Below are 15273 nucleotides of genomic sequence, written 5' to 3' on the forward strand. Positions count from 1 at the left end.
CAACATTTCGGAACAATTTAGTGCTCCTCTCAGGCGTTAGTCTCATGGCTAAATGTGTGGGGATCTTGTTTTGGTCAGTGGCTCATGCCTGTTGAAAGACCTCTACAAACTTTGTCCCTGGTGAGTTGTTCAGAGATCTGGATTGCAAGGGACATAAGATCTTTTAACAGAAAGAGTAGGTGATGGTAAAGTGGTGAAAACTGTCCATCCCCCACCATTGTCAACTTGGTATCTATGAAGTATGTTCAATTTACTGTCAGAAGCATGTTGCCGTTACGATGTGGACAGCGTATCTACAATTTGAAGTCTAGCAAGCTTGGTGTTTATGAATTTTATTTTCCCCTCTACCTTTCAATACAAAAGATATTTCTGTTATTTACTATATAATCTCTACTATATACAATCAATAATTCAAGAAATAAAAGATAAGCAACAAAGGCAAGCTTAAATAAAATTGATTCAATAAAGTTGATTCACAAGTTTCTATATACATAAAATCATGTGGCATAATTTCTCTTGCCCTATTAAAAATAGGTTTCATACAGTCACCAGTGTTGCTTAAAATACTCAAAAGCATTGGCATTATTAGCTCATTATTTATTCAAAGAACATTGTCTGAATGGAAAAGGGAATAGGTTGTAAAATGGAGCAGGGGCATACTGCTGATGGACAAATTCTAATACTGGCACATGCAGTATGTGAATTTGGTGCACTTTAAAGTTTATTGGAAAAATTCCAGAGGCTTTCTTCACAATTTTTTTCCACTAAAGGTAGAGTGTCATATTCATTAAAGCAGTGACTTTTCTGATAAGTCCCCACTGCATGCAAAGGCTCTGTTGGTGTGGGAGATGAGGAAAATCTGGCTCTGCTCAATCTGTCTTGGGCTTTAGGTCTGCTGGTACACATTCTCCAGCTCTGCAGCTTAATGAGAGTTTTCTTTACATAGGATTAATTGGATTGAATTTAGCTATATTTTACTCACTTTAACACTGGTTCACCCAGAGACATGGTACTGGTACAAAGCTTGCAAAGAAAGTAACATCCTTAGCATTTATCATATATTATAGGCAGTACCATAGCACCAAAGGTTACCATTCAGCCAATGCATTGAAAACCCACCACCTCAGGAACCCCCTTTCTCTTGAATTAAGGAATAGCCACATCTTGCAACAACATCTAAAACCATTTTATTTCTCCCAATTGACAGACCAGGCTGTGGGTCTCATTGTTTAAATCTCCCAAAAGAATTAAGGCAATGGAAAAAGTGATTATATGAGGTAGGCTAAGTTGAATGACGGGCAGTCTTTGACATTTGAGCTCAGATGCAAATATTTAAAGGAGTCCAACAAATACAGCAAAAAAAAAGGCTGTTTTCACGTTGGCCTTAAAGGGATTCTTGCACTGCCAGCCCCTGAATCCACCCAGCCAGTGATTTTCACTAAACCAGCCAAATTCACTAGGGAATATTAGTGTAAGTATTACAATCTGAAGGTATAAACTCAAGAAATGATGCAAGAATTTCAGGAAAATGGTGTAAATACATTAGGAACTGCAGGTACAAAATCATTGAGAATTGACGATGTGAATGGAACCTACAGGACAAATGTGTCAAACACCTCTCTAATGTCAGTGTAAATAATTTATAATCTGCAAAATAGCCAGCTAGCTCTAATTATAGATTGGAGATTAACCATTCTGCTGTCTGGAAACATTCAAACCTCAGACTAAAGATAATGCGCTTCAGAATGTTCCTAGTGTTTTATAAACCTTTATGGAGCTCTTATTGCATCTATTCCTATAATCCATCTGCAGCAATTTTTCACCCACCCCAAATCATTGATTTGATTTTCAACTTTATTTTAAAAATACACAGATTGCTGTCACCTAATTCCATTATCAGAGATCAACACCCGGGGGCATAGATTTTAAGTAATTGGTTGAGGCATTAGAGAGGAGTTGAGAGTTCTTTTCACCTGGACAGTTGTGGGGGGTCTGGAACTCTCTACCTAAAAGGCTGGCAGAGGCAGAAACTTCAATTGCATTTTAAAATTACTCGAATGTGCACTTGAGATGTCTTAAGCTACAGGGCAACAGATCATGAGCTGGAATGTGGGATTGGACCGGATAGCTGTTTTTCAGCTGGATAGGCTGAATGGACCCTTTCCGTGCTGTAAATCTTTCAATGTTTAACACCATTCAGCATCACACAAACCAATAGCAGCAGCACAGGTTACTGTGTTCACGAGGACGGGGGGTGGGGGTATGCTCATTCCTAATTGTGAGTGCTCAATTTAAATCCATGTTATACTTCATTAGTGGACAATGCATGCAGTCTGCAAAAAGTTGGGATGGGTATTTGCTCAGGTATGAACCCTAATAATGCTTGGCCCTCCCTGCTGTGCTGACTCATGAAGGGATTGAGTAGCTGAGCCATGCAGAACCGGCAGGTATCGGGATTTGTGCAAAGTTAGCTGATATCAGGCAGGGGTGGGGGTTAGCAGTGAGTCCAATAATGATTCCTGCTCCTGATCGCTATTCACTACTGCCCCCACCTCTTCCTGAAAGTATAATCCAGCAAGGCATCAATGCTTCAGGAGAAGAGGGAAAAATGATGGTAATGTTCACAGACATAAGATATTTACTGATGTGAAAAGTTGCTTTGGCTGTTCAGATATAATTAAAATCCTTATTAAAAAAATAGGTTGTATTAATTATTCAATATGAAAATAGTCTCTGTAGAAAAGCTCTCCGAGGACCAGCATAAGATCATGCTGTGCCAATGCTTTCCTGTAAATGTTCATCACAAACATCAGATTCTTCATAAATCAACAGATGACATTTCCAGAATCAACTGTTCCAACATTGCAGATTGATGTTGGGATCTGCGCCATCTTTCTCCCTTCTTGAGTTAGTGACAAAGCATAAAATTCTTATCAAGTAACTTGTCGCTCTCCTGATCATTATTTTTTTTACTATTTTACTAAAGAAACTATTCTTACAGAGTGAAACTATAAACACATATAATGGAACAACCTATTGATCTGACATGTTTACCTGCCGCTCTCTAGTCTTAACCTCTGCACCAGTCAGTGGCTGTATGGCACAAACTTGTTAATTAGTCAATTCAGTTTATTTATAAACAGGAGGATCCTTTCATTTTTCACCTTTCCAGTCTCTCCCAACAATGTCTCCAGCACACAGTTGGCCCTCCTTAACCCAGAGTGACAGAAAGTTTTCCTGTGGTGTCATTTTTAAAAGCTGCAGCAGTGTTGATGGGTCACTTATTTCTCCCTTGTGTCTCAGCTCCTTGTGTCTCTGGTGGACAGTCCATTTGACTGGTAGTATTGTGGGTGTCTATATTAGCAGAGCTGTCTCCCAGTCTGTGAACAATTTCACAAATTCTATGGGATTCTTGTCAATCTTACCCATGAAGTGTCAGCCAAACAGTTTGTACTGTTGTTGTGGATTGGAGGTTCCAAACATAGATTTGTGCCAATGAAGGAGTTAAGTCAGCCAGCTTTCTCCTGTTCTCTGAGAATGTAGTCTTGTTCTATCCGACATGAAGAACACCAGCTTGAGGAGCACTTCGCTCAGTTCCACAAAAGGATACCACAAGCATATTGCCTGTGGCATTTCTTCCTACTTCTCTGGCTCTGCAAAGTCTTTATGTTGGCATAGTTGAAACGCAGGCAAGTATAGTGGTTCATTTTCTCCCATCTCCAGCTCCCTGATGATAATACAGATGAAAAAGCCTTTCATGGCTGCATATCTGCATTGCATTGTAAGTGTGCAACAGCAAGTTTGGGAATCGACATGTGAAGTACTGCACAAACTGGTCAGGTACCTCTCCCAATGTCTCCTGTACCTCTAGGGGTAGTTCATGGTAGTGATGTTTCTGTGAACAGCCATTTTACATCAAATTTGTGAAAGAGATCTTGAAAACTATTAAAAATGTAATCTGATTTGTAAAACAAACATATGTATCTTGTTGTGCTCATTGAGGTGAATGATGACCACACTTGGAGATGGAACATTTCCATTTCAAGCACCCATCATTAGTAAAGCTACTGAAAAAAGAGACTTTTTTTTGTCAAAGCTTTTCTTCTTGCACTCATCTGGACAATTCACAAGAATACCAAATGTAAAGGGAACAACAATTTATACTGTATCAGAAGAACTGTTTGGTTGGAAAGTGGACTCTGGTTGGTAGAAGCATTGCCATGGAGAACGCACCAGTTGATGGTGACAGTTAACTGCCAAGCATTGTTTGACATTTAACCAGGCAACTTGACTCTAATTGGTCACCTAGAGGGTGGTTGGAGTCCGGAATGAACTTTCTGAAAGGGTGGTGGAGGCAGGTTCGATCGAGGTATTCAAAAGGGAATTAGATTGCTATCTGAAAAGAAAGAATGTGCAAGAGGATAAGGCAGGGGAATGGGGTTAGGTAGAATGCTCTTTCAGTGAGCCAGTGCAGACTTGAGGGGCTGAATGGCCTCCTTCTGCACTGTAAAGATACTGTGATTCTGTAAAGGTATTGCCCTGAAGAATGAACCAGCAAATGGCTGTCACTTATTTTGTTTAACTGAAACAGGCAGAATGTGTGTACATGTTATTTCTGTCTGCAAAGAACAGGGCCCAGTGTATTAATATATGCAGCTTCCAGTACATTCAAATGTGCCACCCTGCGGGCCCAACTGACAATATTAAATTGGTTGTCAGCATAATTCTTAGCACACTGAGGATTATTTAGCAAACGTTGTCCAATCATGGAATTATATCTCATGTTGATCACTGTGTTTTGAGTTTTGCAAGCACGGGCTGTTTGGGTACAGTCTGTACTTTGCCCGTTGCGAACAGTGGAAGGGACAGGCTGTTTGCTACAATTTGCCAATCTCTTGGGATGTACGGCTTACATGCCTAGCATCACACTGGCACTGAAATTCATATACTACATTCCTCATTTGTGTGATCGGCAAAATGTCTTATTGACTTGACGGCAGCATCCTGTTGTGGTAAATACCACTCATGTTGCTACTGCATAGTAGCAGCGTGAAACAGCTAGCTTCACCTGTTGCTCAAATTTTTGAGATACCTTGCCCTTCCAGGGTAATGTGAGGTAGACTGGGTACTTTTCAGGGCCAAAAGTGAAGGCCTTAGGTCTGTTCATGAGTTTGCATGATATTAGGCACACAATAATCTGATCAGGGTAGCTATTATTTTACAGGATGCCTTTGATTCACCCTATTTCAATATCAAGCTTGTATGGTGAGCAAATGGCTCAGGCCTTATTCATGTGGATGCCGATGGGCAACTCAACAAAAAAAAAATCAGGTCTCTTTTTTCAGCAATACTTAAGATCTGTACCACCAAACGATTAGTAATAGTAAAGGCAAAACACAGCCATATGTCTAGCATAGCTCCTTCTACTCTGCACCAATTTGCTTAAATTCTGAAGAACCACCTCCCAACTACAACAATGTGACATTTAGTCGTTTGGTAGCACAGAAATTGAATATCGCTGAAAAAAAGACATGTTGACACTTTTCGTCTTGCACTCATCAGGACATTCACAAGAAAACTGAATGTAAAAGGAACAACAATTTATACTTCACTTGAACAGGGTGCTGATTGGTTTGCAAATAGGCCCTGTTTGGTAGAGGCATTGCCATGGAGAATGCACCAATTAACTGATGACTGATGGTTAACTGCCAAGCTTTGTTTAAATTCAAACCTAGCAGGTTGATTCTGATTGCTCAAGGCATTGCCCCAGAGAATGGCTGCTGCCTATTTGTCCAGTTGAAACCTCGGGTGTCTGTCTGTGTGGCGTTGGCACATTCTCCTCGTGTCTGCAGGTGCTCCGTTTTCCTCCCACCATCCAAAGACGTGCTGATTAGGTGAACTGGCTATGATAAATTGTACTCCAATGTGTGTATCTGTGTATGCGCGCATGTGAGTGTGCCCTGAAATGGACTGGTGTCCCGTCCTGGGTGTACCCTACCTATAGCGCCCACTGCCTGTTGGGACAGGTTCTGACTTCCTGCAACCCTGAATTGGATGAAGCGATTCTGGAAAAGTGACTGAGAGTGAAACAGGCGCAATGTATCTACATCTTCCTTCTGTCTGCAAATAACAGGGCCCGTGTATTAAAATGTGTAGCTTCCAGCGCACATAAATGCGCCACATTGCAAGCCCGATTGATAATCTTAAATTGGGTGTCAACTCAGGATCATTTAGCAAATGTTGTCCAAACACAGAATCACATCTGATGTTGGACACTGTGTTATGAATTTTGCAAGCACGGACTGGTTGGGTACAGTCATTACCTTGCCTGCTGCTAACAGCCGATGGGACATGCTGTTTGATAAGATCCACCAATCTTTGGGACATACAGCCTATATAACTGGCATCACACTGGCACTGAAATTCATTTATCACATTGCTCGTTTGTGTGATAGGCAGAATGTCCTTTTGGCTTGATGGCAGCATCCTATTAGTGGTGAATACCACTCATGTTGCTACTGCATAGTAGCAGCGTGAACTGTTGCTCAAATTTTTGAGATACCTTATCCTTCCAGGGTAATCTGAGGTAGACTGGGCACTTTTCAGGACTGAAGGTGGCAGCCTTAGGCCCATTTATAAGTTTGCATCATACACAATGCAAAATGATCTGAGCAGGGTAGCCATTATTAGCCTGTTTCAACTGAACAAAATAGGTAATAGTCATTCTATGGGGCAATGCCTTGACCAACATTAGATGTGATTCAGCGATTGGACAACGTTTACTTAACAATCTTGAGTGTGCTAAGAATAACACTGACAACCAATTTAAGATTATCAGTCAGGTTCGCAGTGTGGCATGTTTATGTGTACTAGAAGCTACATATTAATACATAGGGCCTTGTTCTTTGCAGACTGAAAGAACATGTACACACATTTTGCCTGTTTCAACTGAACAAAATAGACAGCAGCAATGCCTTGACCAATCAGAGTCAACCTGCTAGGTTTGAATTTAAACAAAGCTTGGCAGTTAACCATCAGTCATCAGTTAAATGGTGCATTCTCCATGGCAACATCTCTATCAATCAATCAGCGCTCTCTTCACATTGTATAAATTGTTGTTCCCTTTACAACTGGATTCTTGTGAATGTCCTGATGAGTGCACGATGAAAATCGTCAACATATGTCTTTTCTCAGCGATACTCAACGTGACATTTCTCCATCTTCTACACCAACCATCCTTATGGCTGTCTGAGCAACATTGACAATTAGTGCTTTATTAGGGTTGTCTTATGCTGTTGTTCCATGCCCACAAGGTACTGAATCGAGACCACCCAAACTAGCTTCACATAAGAACCTTATTAAATCTGAGGTAAACAACAGTATCAGGTGACAGTGAATGAGTCTTTATTGATGTACAGCAAATTGGCAGCAGACCATGTTTCAAAATGTATACTTTTGTTAATTTTTATCTGCGTTATTGAAGATGCATAGCTCTACAAACTCTCCAACCCAACATAACAGCTCACTTCACTGCTCCCGAGATATTATTCTACTGTGCATCTATCCTCACTCTAAGTCGATGACTTCGGCCACTAAAGCTCCACTTTCTGGGATTCCCTTCTGCCTCGTCACATCTCTTCCACCTCCAAAAGCCTCCTTAAACTATCCCTTTAAACGTGGCTTTGGTCATCATCCCTAACTCTTCTCCTCACTTTCTGTCTGATGTCAAACACCCTTTGGTAAGTTTTGCTACATTGTGGATGTTATTTGAGTCTTAAGTCTTTGTTATGACTAACAAACATCGAGCCTGTTCCTTACCTTATTTCTCATGGCTCGGAGAAGGTCACGCACAGAGTTCCCTTTGTACGACCGGAACTTTCTCAAGTCTTGGGGGGGAAAAAACATCAAACTGTAAACCGGATCTTTCCTGTATTTATAACTCTGTTAAACAGCATTGCTCACCATGCTGGGCTACCTCACCTGTTTGCAGAGGGACGGAGATGTGCATCCTCCAGTTTGTTCTTACCACCATTCTCCCATTGCACTCCAATCTACCAACAATTGGCCCTTCTAATGACTCCTTTTCTATCCGGTCACTCACATCCTAATACAACACAAAGCAATCTTTGAATTGTGGTATTTCAGTACAGTAACTTTCTAATGTTGTATTTCCACACCTTTCGGTAAGTTTCAGGCTATGCCTATTAGGAACTAGAGTGGTCCCAGGTTCAAAATTTGAAAACAAAATCTCAATCAGTCCAACTGAACAGGACATAATCAGACTTCAACAAACCATACCATTTGACTGTACTGAACATCTAACGGGTAAAAGGTATAGCCCAGAGAGCAGCTGAGTCATACAAACCAAAAAAACCCCAGGTTCAATCCCTTGTTCATGCTGAGCTAGCATTAACCACTATACTAATAGATTACTAGTCCATTTACGTAACCAATACACTATCCTACCCATGTTATGGTGTATGGTAGCATAGTGTTTATGTCACTGGACTAGAAATCCGGAGGCCTGGAATAATGATCCTGAGACGTGAGTTCAAATTGCACCACAGCAGCTGAGGAATATTAATTAAATAATTCTGTAATAAATTCCTATTAAAAACCCATCTGGTTCACTAAGATCCTTTAGGGAAAGAAATCCGTCATCCTTACCTGGTCTGGTCTAGAAGTGATGCCAGACCCACAGAAATACTTTTAACCGCCTTGGTAAGCTACTCAGTTGTACTAAAGAAGATGGCTCACCAACACCTGCTCAAGGAGATTAAGGTGGGTGATAAATGCTGATAGTACTGATAATACTGATGAGCTGATAATTCACTACTATTAAGAATTCTCATAAGATTAGGATATACGGCACAGAAACAGATCCTTCAGTCCACCCATGCAGTGTTTGTGCTATACTCGAGCCTCCTCCCATCATTCCTCATCTAAATCTACTATGATAATCACTATTCCCTCCTCCCTCATGTGTTCATCTGGCTTCCCCTTAAATGCATCTAAAATATTTGCTTCAACCACTCCCTGTGATATCAAGTCCACATTCTCTCCACTCTCTGGGTAAAGAAGTTTCTTCTGTATTGGGTTTCTTGGTGGCTATCTGATATTGATGGCCTCGAGCTATGCCCTTCCCCACAAGAGGAAACATTCTCTCTGCATCCACTCTATCAAAATCTTTCATAACTTTAAAGACCTTGATTAGTTCTCTCTTCAGCGTTTTTTCAAGAGAAAAAGAACTCAGCCTGTCTATCCTTTCCTTATATGTATACCCCTGCATCCTTGTAAATTCCCTATGCACCCTCTCCAGTACCACTATATCCTTTATATAATATGGTGATGAGAAATACACACAGTAGTCTAAGTATGGTCTAACCAAGTTTTGATAAGGTTTAGTATAACTTCCCTACTTTTCAACTCTATCCCCCTAGAAATAGAGCCTCGTGTTGGGTTTGCTTTTCTTTATGGCCTTGCTGGCCTGTGGCATAACTTTTAGTGGTTGACCTATTTGTATGCTAAGATCCCTTTATTTCTCTACACAACATGGACTTGCATCTTCTGAATAATGTTACCTTCCTAATCTTCCTACAAAAATGTACTACTTCACATTTGTGTGTGTTGGACTTCATTTGCCAATTATTGCGATTTTATGAGTGATGCTACTGTGGATCCTGTAGTCATGCAATTAAATTTCCACTCACTAAAATGAAGAAAGGAAACAGGGATGCGTAGCATGTCAGTTAGCATCCGAAAGAGAATAAGTTAATGTTTTGGGTGGGGTGTGACCCTCCATCAGAATATCATCCCTTCTGTGCTCCTTCAGGTGCTGGCTAATCTGCTGTGTACATCCAGCACTTTTACCTGTTAATTTATTGCAGAGTCCAACATACGTTTTATTTTTAGCTCTAATTCAGGGAGAATTATATTGCTCAATCTGGGGTGGCATTACATCCGAACATAGCTTCAGTGCAATCATTAATCTGTAATTTTTCAATCAGTACATTAAATTCAGTGGGACACAGGTATAAATAATTAGTAATAGTGTACTGTGGACAATGCTGCACATTTATGATACTGCTATGTTCTTATCCATTAAGGGAGTTTTACACAAATAGTTTCTCGTCATTGGTTTAACAGTCCGGAACAGAGTAATTGACAGGCAATATAAGTGCCACCCCCTTCTTCTGTAAGATTTAGTTACTGCAAGACAGGTTTTCCAAATGTGTAATGTGAACATAAGGGCATGCTTCCCTAGATTTCCCAACCATTAAAATAAAAGAATGGAAAAACATGAAAGGCAACCCTGGGATTTCTTGATCTGTAATCCTAATGGGCAAGGCTCTGTGTCAAAGGAACATTTGGAAAATCAATCCATCCAAAGTAATTTGGTAGATATTCTTCCCTGTCACACTCCACCTACTTCATGTGGGCCTCAGTGGCTTGTTCGATTTTCCCCTGAGAGGAAGTTACCTGAAAGAATTGAAGCTGCTTTTCTTTAGTCCAGAAGAAGGGATGTTTCAGGACACACTGAGCAGAGGGACGCTGTTGTGGGTCCTCCCTGATCATCTGTTCAATCAAGTGTCTACCCACAACATTCTCTAAAAAATAAGGCAAAGTAACTTATTAATTTTAAAAGCTATATCAGCTATTGGACTGTGAGAGCACCACAGTCCAGTCCAATCCTCTCTTTACAGGTATGCCCATTCCATCAAGAGCCACAGAACGGCAATGAAGGCCAAGAGATCTTGATTGATTCTGAGGAAAGTTGCACCAGGGCAATCACTTACACAACCCAAGATCAAGCAACCGAGGTACATTATTTACCCACCGGACTTACTGACTCAGATATTCATTCCTTCTTAGTCTGCTATTAATATGGTACTACTTCCTTCTCTAACCTTCCTTTATGATGATTTTTTAACCATTATTGTGGGCCCTGCATGGCGTGTTGCCTCCTTGATGCAAGGCAAAGGACATGTTGGGGAAGGTGCAGAATATTCTGCAGGGGAAGGGAATGAGCCAGAAGATGTGATACACGGCCTTCTTCTGTACTGTAAAGATACTGTGAACCCACAACACAAAAGAGGGTAGATGTTGCGGTCCGAAGGTCGGTCTTTCAGGAGCTCGGGAGGAAGTTAAAAAGTCGGACCTTGAAGGTGGTAATTTCTAGATTACTCCCATTGCCATGCGCCAGTGATAGCAGAAATAAGAAAATAAGGAGGACCTATGTGTGGCTTGAGGCATGATACAGAGGGAAGGGCTTCGGGTTCTTGGGGCATTGGGAACGGTTCTGGGGCAGGAGGTACCCATCCAAAAGGGCCAGTTGACTTCAACACGAATGGGACCAATGTCCTCGTGGGGAGGTTCACTAGTGTGGTTGGGGAATGTTTAAACTAAATTGGCATGTTGGTGGGACTAGCATATAGAAGTGAAAAAGAAGAATAAGGTGCATAAAGGAATGAGAGTGTTGGATAATACTAGAGAAGGAAGTAGTGCCATATTAATAGCTGATTAAGAAAGACTATAAGGAATACATATGTTTAGAATGCATATACATAAACATGTGAAATGGGTGAATAAGTTTGCTGAGTTACAAGCGCAAATAGTCACGTGGGAAGATGATACAGTGGTGATAACGGAAACATGGCTTAAATATGGTGAGGACTGGGCGCTTAATACTCACGGATTCAAAGTGTTCAGAAAAGATAGGGAAGGAAAGAAGGGTAGTGGGGTGACAGCATTGATTAAGGAAATCATTGTTGTGTTGGAAAGAGAAGATATCCTTGAGGGGGGAAAGGACAGAATCCATTTGGTTAGTGTTGAGAAGCAAGACTTCTATAGGCCTCCAAATAGTGAGAGAGGGAGACAGAAGAGTAAATCTGCAAGGAAATCACAATGCACCCACACTATAGAGTGGTGATATTAAGGACGGTAATTATCTAAATATAAATTGGGATAATATTAGAGTAAAGAGAAAAGTGGGGGAGGAAATTCTGAAATGTGCTTAGGAGAACTTCCTTGACCAGCATGTTCCTGGTCAACTAGGAAGCAGTCATTGCTGGAAGAGCTGTTTCAGATACAGGCTAGGTGCATTCCAACAAGAGGGAAATGCAGGGGAAACAAAGCCAGGGTTCCTTGAATGACAAGGGAGATAGAGAAAACAGTGAAACAAAAACAAGGGTGTGTGACGCATGTCCGGAATTCCTCAAGTGAAAACCAGACCAAATGCAATAAGTTGAGAGGGAAAGGGAAGAGAAAAATAAGACTGGCAAAGAGAGAATATAGGAGTGGTATGGCAGTTAGCATGTAAGAAGTAAGCGTGCACTAAGATGTGGGATGGGGTGAAATAGGGCCAGAAAAGGTGACATATGCATAGAGGCACAGGGTAAGGCTAGAATACTTTGTATTGGTGTTTACCAAGGAAGAGGATACAAATAAAATATTGATAGAAGCAGAGAAGGTAGAAGTGAAGCGTGAGGTGAAAATTGATAAGCAGGATGCACTGGAAAGGTTAGAATGGATAAATCGCTTGGTCTGGATGGCTTACATCTCAGGTTGCTAAGGGAAGTGGGCTTGGAGATAGCAGAAGTGGTTGCTTATAACCTTCCAAAACTTCCTGGAAGGGTGGAAGGACATTTCTAGTAATTACAAGACAGTCAGTTCTGTGGTGGGTAAGTTTTCAGAAACAATAGCCTTGGAAAAATTAAAAGGGGCTTGGAATAGTTTGAGTTGTAAAAGACAGATCATGTCTGGCTAATCCAACTGAATTGTTTGATGAAGTAACAGAGGAGGTTGACGAAGGGATTGTAGTGAATGTTGTCTATATGGATTTTAAGAAAGTATTTGACAAAGTATAACATAAAAGGCTGGTTAACAAAATTGAGCTTCATGGAATAGGAGGGTCAGTGTCAGTTTGGTTAAAAAAGTGGCTTACGGACAGAAAATGGCAAGTTGCAATAAATGGTTGCTTTCTCGACTGGAGGGTGCTAGACAGTGGGTGTTCCCCAAGGGTCAGTGCTAGAACGACTGCTTTTTTTGATAAATGACTTGGGTATTGGAATACAAAGTAAAATTTAAATATTTGCCAATTGTACTGATCTTGGAGGTGTGACAAACAGTAAGGGTACCAGTGGTACCAATCGACTGCAGCAGGACATAGGGAAGAATTTTCCAGCCAGCCCACTCGCCGATGTGTAAAATGATGCACAGTGACATCATCCTGCCATCACCGTGCGTCATTTAGATTTTCAGCTCAGTGGGCGGGCAGTCAAGTCGGCTGCGCACCTGCCAAAGTGTCAAAGGACTGTTAAAAACGAATTAAAAGTTAAGTGAGCTGTCCATCCAACCTTAAGGCTGGCGGGCGGGTGAATAGGCCTTTGCATTTTTCATGAAGCCTCATGCATGGGTGGGATGAGGTTTCATGAAGTGTTTTAAAACTCAATAAAAATTATTAAAAAGATTCATTGACACGTCAGCTTATGTGACAGTCACATGAGGAGACATGTTTTTAAAGGGCTTTTTCTCCTTCATTTAAATTTTAAAACCTTAAACTGATCTCCCTGAGGCACCTCTGTACTCTTCTGCGCGCACGTGTGAAAAAGCGCAGGCTCCGACTCAGGGAATCCCCCCCACTGCCTACACCCGTGTTTCCGGGTGAGCGTCATGCTGGGCGGGCCATTTCCACGTAAAATGGCGGGGTGGACCCAATCGGGGGCGCTGATCAGGTTCGCACTCACTCTGGCCCGCCACCGCACAATCCCCCCCGATGGGGGGAAAATTCAGCCCATAGATAAGCTAGCTGAATGGCCAGGCAAGTTGAAGGTGGAATTTAATACAGAGCAGTGTGAGATGATCCATTTTGGCAGAAGGGATAGGGAGAGGCAATATAGAATTATTGGCACAATTCCAAAGAGTGCTCAGGGACAGAGGATGTGGAGGTCCATTTGCATCTTTGAAGATGGCAGGACATATTGAGAGAGCGTTTTGCAAAGCATATGGGATCTAGAGCTTCATAAATAGAGGTATTCAGTAAAAAGAATGGATGTTATCGCTTTGGTTAGGCCACAACGATAATGTTGCAAACAGTTCTGGTCACCACATTTTATGAAGGTCCTTGACAGGGTATGGCAGAGATTTACCAGAATGGTTCCAAGTATGAAGGAATTTAGCTACAAGGTTAGGGTGGTGAAGCTGGGGTTCTTCTCTTGTGAGCAAAGAAGGTTGAGGGGAGATTTGATAGAGGTGTGCAAGATTATGACAGGTTTAGTTAGTTAAGGTAGACACAAAAAAAACTGTTCCCATTAGATGAAGGTACGAGGACTAGAGGACACAGGTTTAACATTTTGCACAAAAGGTATGGGGAATTGTGAGGAAGAGCCTTTTTACGTAGTAAGTGGTAGTGACCTGGATTCTACTACTGTCTATGAGAGCAGTGAAAGCTGAGACAATCAATGATTTCAAAAGGAATTGAGATGGGCATTGAGGAAAATAAACTTGCAGGGCTACGGGGATAGAATGCAGTAATGGGGATGATTACATTGTTCTACAGAGGGCTGGCATGGCCTTGATGGACCGAATGGCCCCCTTTTTGCGCTATTATGACTCCAAGCCAAAGGGCACTAGTCTTTGGCATCTCCATTTCACAACAGAGGCTATCACAGAGCTCTGTTGGCTTCAGGAAACTGACCTCCAGACAACCTGCATCAGAGGGGCATTCATATGGGTATGAAGGTCACTGCGACATTAAACATTTATTCAAGCAGATCCTTTCAAGAAACTTGATCATTTCAATCCTTCCCTCACCACGCTGCAAAAGATTGTCAAGTGTTTCAAATCTATTTGAACAAGGCTGGAACAATATTTTTAATGATCACATCTGAACTATTGGCCAGACTTACAGATCTCACATGAGGCTAGCTGCTGGTGCAAGGCCAAAGCTATGCCTTGGCAGTCTCTCTAATTATTTAAAATAACAGGCTCAGAAAATTGAGCTCAGCTTGTTACTGGCTATGCAGTAGCAACTAGCCATTCCCAGTGCTGAAGATGCTGGGGAGCTGCAAAATCCATATCATAATCATAAGCAAAAAAAATGATAAATTCTTACCATGTACCTCTTGCTCGAAATGCTGTAAAGTGTACTTCCCTAAAGAGATGTTGCTTTGCCTTCTCAAAGAATCACCAAATGGATGTTTTCCCTCAGAAATGACGTAGTAGGAGACACAGCCTGCTGAGAAAATGTCGACTGTATTTGTCTGTTGAGAAAAT

General features: G+C 41.4%; 1 protein-coding gene across 5 annotated transcripts in view; it reads right to left on the reverse strand.

Annotated features, from left to right (window-relative positions):
* The window catches only part of ern2 (endoplasmic reticulum to nucleus signaling 2), a 90265-nt gene that overhangs the window by 9359 nt on the left and 65633 nt on the right, over positions 1-15273 (reverse strand). For 3 of the 5 annotated variants that reach the window (XM_041207141.1, XM_041207142.1, XM_041207143.1), the window contains exons 18-22: positions 15113-15260; positions 10480-10607; positions 7981-8104; positions 7819-7886; positions 317-3895 (exon numbers count right to left, since the gene is read on the reverse strand). In XM_041207141.1, the coding sequence (XP_041063075.1) occupies positions 3704-3895; positions 7819-7886; positions 7981-8104; positions 10480-10607; positions 15113-15260 (660 nt within the window). In that variant the 3' untranslated portion in view covers positions 317-3703. Of the gene's footprint in view, positions 1-316; positions 3896-7818; positions 7887-7980; positions 8105-10479; positions 10608-15112; positions 15261-15273 lie in introns of those variants that run through there. The other 2 variants (XM_041207144.1, XM_041207145.1) reach the window with 2 other exon arrangements.

This window comes from Carcharodon carcharias, chromosome 15 (assembly GCF_017639515.1).
Source record: "Carcharodon carcharias isolate sCarCar2 chromosome 15, sCarCar2.pri, whole genome shotgun sequence".
NCBI lineage: Eukaryota > Metazoa > Chordata > Chondrichthyes > Lamniformes > Lamnidae > Carcharodon > Carcharodon carcharias.